At 33.7% G+C, this 7,801-nt stretch overlaps 1 protein-coding gene across 1 annotated transcript; it reads right to left on the bottom strand.

Annotated features, from left to right (window-relative positions):
- Positions 1–1,723: 1,723 nt before the first annotated feature.
- Positions 1,724–5,397, bottom strand: LOC125211301 (metaxin-like protein). Its single transcript, XM_048111032.2, has 6 exons — positions 5,171–5,397; positions 3,822–4,156; positions 3,358–3,434; positions 2,952–3,012; positions 2,521–2,680; positions 1,724–2,121 (listed from the first exon to the last, which is right to left on the bottom strand). The coding sequence occupies exons 1-6, from the start codon at positions 5,331–5,333 to the stop codon at positions 1,940–1,942; spliced, it is 978 nt and encodes a 325-aa protein (XP_047966989.1). The 5' UTR covers positions 5,334–5,397; the 3' UTR covers positions 1,724–1,939.
- Positions 5,398–7,801: the final 2,404 nt, after the last annotated feature.

Genomic DNA, 7,801 nt, shown 5'->3' with positions numbered 1-7,801 from the left:
TCACTCTAAAAAAGTAAATATCAATTCTTCCAGCAATTGATCGTGATTTAAAAAAAATTGTTCCTCAATAGACTCGATATAGAACACAATATAGAATAAGTCCATATTTCATATTTACAAAATGACTAATTTGAGCTTCAAATAACAATATATAATTTTTACAAAAAAATTAAATAACTTTTTAGTTGTATTTTTCATGTTACGTGAGAGAGCTTCGACAATAAAATGCAATTCGCTAATTTGATGTATACATTTACTCTCTCCATCCCGCTACTCACACTTTTTACTTTGACATCGTAAATTTTGAATATGAGTAGTTAGTGTAATTAAATTAAAATTTTAAGTGCAATAAGGCAACACTTGATAAAGGAAACACGAACAACTCTAATACCTTAATTAAATACCATAATATTTATCTAAAATAGAAATAATGCAAATAGTTTCAGACAGTCCGAAAATGAAATGTGCAAGTAGCATGAGACGGAGGGAGTAGTATATTTTATGATTCATGATTGGTTCTTATGCAGAACTTACTACCGCGACAAGAGAAATTGCAACTTTAATTGTTATCCATTGAGTTATTTGTATGATTTTTTTTCGCAAATTAAAATTGTACTTCGTATTAAATTGTGTAAGATGTGGAAATCTTTTTTTAGATTAGTTCAAAAGGATCATGCTTCTTTTTAGTTTAATAGTACATTTTCCTTTATTTATATATTTATTTTATTTCATTTACACATCTCTTTTATTTTATTTTTTTATTTTAATATTACTACACTCATATTAAATATTATAATCGCACTTATGCTAAGTATGAAATAGTTTATTTATAATATTTTGAGATTAATACATACTTTTTTTGTTATTGTTTATAATGATGTGAATAATTGTATGCTAAACATTTGTAGATATTATAATTGTATACATTGTAGACTAAATATGAAATGATTTGTTTATAGTATCTCAAGATAAGTACATAATTTTATTTTATTTTTTGGTAATGAAAGCGGGCAACGCCCGAATGAAACTACATACTACCGATCATCAGAAATTCCTAACCTATCATGTAATAACCAAATAGCAAGCCTGTGGGCGGCTGTTCAAGAACATGCACTCCTCTCTCGAAGTTGTATGCATGGTGTGACAAGAAATCTGCAGCAAAATTTCCTTCTCGATGCACATGTCTCACTGATGCCGAATCAAACTCTAGCAATAAGCTGCCAATCTTTCCCACTATCGCACAACAGCTGACATTCACCTCAAATTTCCCTGTAATTATAGCGACCGCTACAAGATTATCGCTCTCTACCTCCAATATTCTTATTCCCAACGTTTTTGCAAATTCTAAATCATGAAAAATGCACCAATTTTCAGCACGAAGAATAGAACAAACTCCTATGTTAATGTTATGAATAGTTTTTATAATTAGTTTATATTCTTATACATAAATATATATTTATATTATTTACTTTATATTTTATTTTAATATATTTAATTGTTAACATATTTTCATTATTTGAAAATTCTTTGACCCGTGCTAACACTAGTTACATAGTTAAATGAGACATTAATAACGAACAGAGAAAAAAATATTATGTACATAGTTAGAATTACAAAAGAAAGGTCACTCAAAAGCTTATAACAGAATGAATAAATAAATGATCTGGACTAGATATAGACACATGACAAGCAATAATCAGTTAATGTTGAAAAAAATTGACAGTTTATGAATCCATCTCTATCAATGGGCAAAACTGCATTTATGCTTTATTCTCAGCTTCAACAGCTTAGTACAAGAGAGAATTCAACCTCAGTCCAAAACTCCTTAGCAGACTGTGTCAGAAAATAGAAACGCAATGACTTGCAGATTTTCTCAAACCCCTAGCATGTCCAAGTCGGACTAGAAAAACACGAAAAAAATGAATCATTAGGGTAATCTCTACTCATAGTCGAAGCCGTCATCATCACCAAGCTCCACTTCAGCATCATTAGAACCACCAAGAATGGAAAGGAAAATCAAAACAGCAACAAGCTGTGTAGCTAGAAAGTATTTAGCGCGCCTCTTGAACTTCTTCTCTTCCTCTGTCTTCTCCCTAGTAGGTTTGTTCTTTGGCTTTGAACCTAAATTTGTTGTCAATGGGGTTAGTTCTACGAAATATGCAAATAGTAATAGCTAAAGATTGTCAATAGAAACTACAAGCACATGAACATGATTCAACCTCTCAACATGAAACAATCAAATATGAAAACTCGGACCTTAATCAAGTAGCTTTATCATAGTAAAGGAATGCGTTTTGCAGTAACTAGATCATGCATTTTAAAAACGACCCAAAACGAGTAACTGCCAAACATATCTCTAGATAGTTGTAGGTACTCCAAAAGAAACCAAATATAGCCTAAGAAGTTTCTCACAAGAGTCCATGCTTTTCTCAAGCAAAGACAATGTAACATGTAAATTGATCAACATAGACAACGTAAAATTTGTAAAATTGGATAGCAACAGAGCTACAAGTGACTCACTCCAATGTGAAGGGCCTCTTTTAGGAGCTGATGACGAGGGATCTGATTGAGGAACTGATGAAGATGACGAACTGGCATCTATATACTCCAGTTTAAGATTATCAGCATACTTCACAAGATTAGCATGAGCCAAGAGCTTGCTTCTTAGAACAGATGTTTCCTATGGGGTAAGAAGTAAGAACACAGGAATGTATTATTCAGCTTTTCATTATATATAGCACTATCTATTAAAGGAACATGATTCAATATCTTAAATTCATCAAATAGACAAACCCAGTACCAAGTTGCTAAGTAAGTATCAATATCTTAAACACAACCATCCATATCTGACAATTGTAAAGCTAAATAGATTCCAAAAATTCGAAACTCACTTCAGCAAGGAAGTCTCCAATTACAATGATGACTCAAATATAACCATTATAAGTACTTACAGGCAAAGCAAGAAGCGTAAACAGAGAATGACCAAGAAAAACTGCATCCAAACTTGTTGGCCTGCATTGGAAACATTGTGTAAGGCAGCAGTTACTAAATACTCCCTCCTTCTGTCCCCCAAAATAGTGTACACTTGGCTGTGTGGCATGGGTCTTAATAAATCTTAGGTTAAGTGTGTTGTGAGTGGAGAAATGGAGATCCATGTGTGCTAAAGTTGTAAATAAGAGTAGAAAGTGAGGATAAAATAGACATGAACTGTGTCCAAAAATAGCAAAAAGAGAAGTGTGCACTAATCCATGGGACACTCCAAAATGGAAAATTGTGCAATATTTTGGGTGACGAAGGGATGTATAAAACAAGAAAAGGAAGCAGTCATTCAGATTTATATAGAGCATAGGAAATCACCTGTCTTCAAAGAAAAATGTCTGTTCCCCCAACTTAGCTGACAGAGCACTATATGCCACACTTACTCTTCTATATATCTGCACATGAAAAACAGAAGAATAAGCCACACTATGCAAACAACAAAATACATAAGAAACTATGCATACATATAGATATACATGTATGTGTGTGTGTGTGTGTGTTTCCATTATAATATGCATTTCTATTCATCATGTGAACAGTTGCGAATGCTGAGAATACAAACAGGCTAACTTATGTAATAAGGTTAGGTCTAGAATCTAGATCTTGTTCCATCCAGAACCTTATAACTTGACAGATTTGATGTATTGTTTTATGTGTTAGACATCCTCCCAAGATAGCACACATATCAATAGAGAAAAGCAGCTGAAATCCCAAATAGTTGTTCACCCATTAGATAAATATGCTTACATGACGCAGAAAGAAATATGTCCAAACAGAAATACCTCTTCTTCCCTTCTTTCTGCATTCTCTGATGTTATCCCAAGTAGTTGTTTCACCGCATAGACTTGCTTATAATACAAAATCTTTCCTATGGGCCAAGGGAGATCAGAGTAATAAATCTTGTGTGCTGACTTGCCATCAGAACCCACCCATAGTTCATACAAGACTGCATCAGCAAGCCATGACTCAACCATCGCCTTGAATGAAACCCATTCAGGTACACCAGTGACCTCAGCGTCCAAGTCAACAATGCCATCTTCCTTTAATTTCTGAAGGACTCCGCCATTCTCATTGTTATAAGCAACATAATCACCAGACTCAACAAAGGGTATCAGATCTGGTAGGGATACAATGCAATATATATTATTTGAGATATACATACTTCAGGCCTCAAGTAGCAGCTGAGATGCATACTTATAACACCAAATGATTTTCGATGCATAATAAGCAAAAACCAAATATCATGTTTGCTGTTACTAATAGAAAGGTTAATGCCTATATAGAAAGTCAATGGCTCTGACAAAAAAAAAAAAGTATTCTGGTCAAAAGAAAGTTTCAAGAAAAATGGATATGTGGCTCGGTCATTATAGAAACTCAACGTTCTTCCACAATACCACTTTGATCATTTAAAGCTTTATATAACATTGAGGAGCCAAACAACGCCACGATTCTTGATTAAACATGAAGGAGTCAGATATCAATAAATTCCATTAGATTTGCCATGGAACAATTAAGCTAACTCCATTGCTAGTTTCATCCTTCTTTCCAGAAATTATTAGATAGTCTAGCCCTGTTATTGAAACCTGAACCTGTCATTCAAATATTCAATATAACTTATCCAATAACCATCAAAGATTTATTTTCCAGTGATTTTGGAGGAGTTGGACTTTGAAATATTTGCAGTATCAGTTCCTGATTACAGCTTACTGCAAAATCTGGAAATGTCTGATTGCTAGAGAATTATTTCATCAAACTACGTTCTATACCAACAATCTGAAGGCCCTAGATCTATATAAAGTCACATGGCTCGCTTCCAACATGCTTAAAAGAGATATATCTATAGTGTTCAGGCTAACAATCAACCAGATTCTTGCAGATAAGAATCACACTGCAGAATATTTGTAAATCCATAAATTCATAATCCAAAATTAACCGTGGCAGAAGGCTCATTTAATGCCAGCAATTTTTAGCTAATTCGGTAGATCAGAATCCCAAAGCAAGAACTATTTCGTTCAATTACAAGGCGTTCAAGGCAAGGTTCAATTTTGCAGCGAAACAAACAATAAAAATTAAAAGGACAATCTGCAGCAGAAATTCAAATTAATAATAATCTGAAAAACGGGGGAATTACCAGAATCGGGATGAATGAGATTGAATTCCAAAGAGAAGGGGATGTTGGCAAATTTAAGATAAATGTAAGCTGGGAGACAGTTGGGGCAAGCGGTGGGCAGCGAGAAACTGGGCTTTCTTGCCACAAGTGTTAGCGCATCTCTTTGGTCTCTCCCATCTTCCATAGCTCCCACAGCTGAACTAAGGCAAGATTGCTGGAAATTTTTTTTACCTTAAATCGGATTTTGATCTTAAACCCTAACTATATCAATTGGAAATTATATCAAATTACTTTTCATTTAACTTTTTGTGCTAAATATATTATTGTTTCATTTTTTTTGTTCTAAAATAGTACTAGCAGTTGATTATTTTTATCTTTAATACTCATTTCGTTATAAATATGTTACTTGCATTTTTCTTAGATTATAAATTTGTGATTGATTTTTAAGTGTAATTAAATTTTGTGTTTTAAATATAGTGAAAAATCAATCTAATAAAGAAACACTTAAATACTAAATAGTACTATATTAATTGAATATTGTAGTAGTATTACTTAAAATAGATTTAGATTAAATAGTTTGGGACGAGTCGAATAAGAAAGATGTGAATAACATGAGACATACATTGGTTATTTTAATAAGTTATTAACTTAATAAACAAATAAATAAATAAATTATAATTATGAATATGACAAATAATCAAATGATTTAGGGGCTTATGGGACGTACTCCCTTCTAAAATTGCACTGATTTCATTGAGTTCTCCATTCACACATCAAGAGCTTACAGTTTCAGCCGAATCGACCTAGATTAGGAGTTCCCCGCCCATCCACAACAAATGGTCAATCTCAACTAGAAATATACTCCCTCCGTCCCATAAAGATTGTCCCGTTTTTTCATTTCCGTCCATCCCATAAAGTTTGGCCCATTTCACTTTTACTATTTTTGGTAGTGGACCTTATATTCCACCAACCCATTCCTACTCACATTTTATTACTATAAAACTAATACTTTAAAAGTAGGACCCACATCCCACCAACTTTTTTCAACTGATCACTTTTCATTACATTTCTTAAAACTCGTGCCGAGTCAAAGTGGGACTATCTTTGTGGGACAGGGGGAGTATCATCTAAATGGCTAAGAATTGAACATGATAGACAATAATTTCACCCGAAACTTAGCCTAATTAATTTGTACTACTATTTGGTAGTCTAAATATAAATTTAAATATATCTCTCACGTATTTCTTTTTTAACAAAAATATAACACAGTCGTTCTTCTCTACTTTATTCTCTTTCCAGTTAACCCTGGTTTAAAGAAGTTCATTCGACCTCGTTTAGTAAAACTCGTAAGCTAAACAAACTACGCTTGAGCATGGTATTATTCAGCTGGTCAGCTCGTGTACAAGCTCTGCAACCCCTGTCAGAAGATGTTGATCCAACCTTTCTCCTCAAATTATTGTTCTTAGACAAAGCCTATGTGATGTCATGATCATGAACTCACAGCCATCAATCAGATCAATGCTCCTTCACATCTCCAGATTCCCCCCCTCACTATAAATTCAGCCCAAATTGAATACAAATACCATATCACATCACATTACACATTGATATTCATCTCCTAACTAAAAATGGGGGAAGGAAACAAGAAGAAATCGTCCTTCTCTTTGGCAAAGTTGTTCAAGGGCAAGAGCAAGAGCAGAAGCACGGAGAGAGAGGTGAGAGACGAGTACGTGAAAGCCTACAAAGTGTACCCAAGCGACGAAGACAGAGGGTGGTGGGTGGCTGAGCCCAGAATCGATGAGAAGGCCTCTGCTTATATCTCTTTAACCACTCATAAATGGGGAAAACTCGATGACTGATCGATTACTATTCTCTTTGTTTTTCTAATTCTGTCTGCATTGTAAATATTTCAATGAATAAGCTCAAGATTTATCTTGCCTTGAATTTAAATTATTCAATATAATGTGGTTTTTTTTAACCTGAGCTCTCTGTTTTAGGCCCTACGTACGACGTCGATTGACATGTAAGAATGATCGACGACAAATTAAAGAAATTCTAGTTTTATTAAAATCAAAATTGTAGGAGTATTTAATATAGAAAACTGACTGCGTAAGTTGTTTCTCGCCCGGATCTTAAACCGAAATGTGAAAAGGAGATAAAAATCAGAAAACAGCAAAAATTCGGAAAACAGTAATATGGTGTGATGTCCAAAATGCATCGTAAAGCAATACTCCACAGTGCAACGGTAGAGTGTTGAGTTTGATTATAAGCAATGCTCGTTTTGCAAGTCACATGCAAATTTAAATTCATTCCAATACTCTTATTCTTTCAATTTTGTTAGTCGGAACTGCATAACTCTACGAACTACTTTAAAATTGTCAAGTTTTCTAAACACCAAAATATCGGAAGTTGGATCGGACTTCGGAGGATGTGGATGGGCCTAAATTGAAAAATAGGGTGCAGCAATTAGGAAGAAGTAGTTGAAGATGATCCAATAAAAGTTTGATATATTATTTTTAATATGTAACAAAACTATAAATAAGTGAATTTCCTATCAACATATTTTCTATGTTCCCCTTTGCCAGTGATTAAATGTGATATGATTGAGATCTAATGGCATATTTCTTAAATAATGCAAATCATCACAAAAGT

This window comes from Salvia hispanica, chromosome 3 (assembly GCF_029641045.1).
Source record: "Salvia hispanica isolate PSC_SH4W2 chromosome 3, Shi_PSC_v1, whole genome shotgun sequence".
Taxonomy (NCBI): Eukaryota; Viridiplantae; Streptophyta; class Magnoliopsida; order Lamiales; family Lamiaceae; genus Salvia; species Salvia hispanica.
The sequence above is the reverse complement of the archived record's forward strand: the minus strand, read 5'-3'. Positions and strand labels throughout refer to the sequence as shown.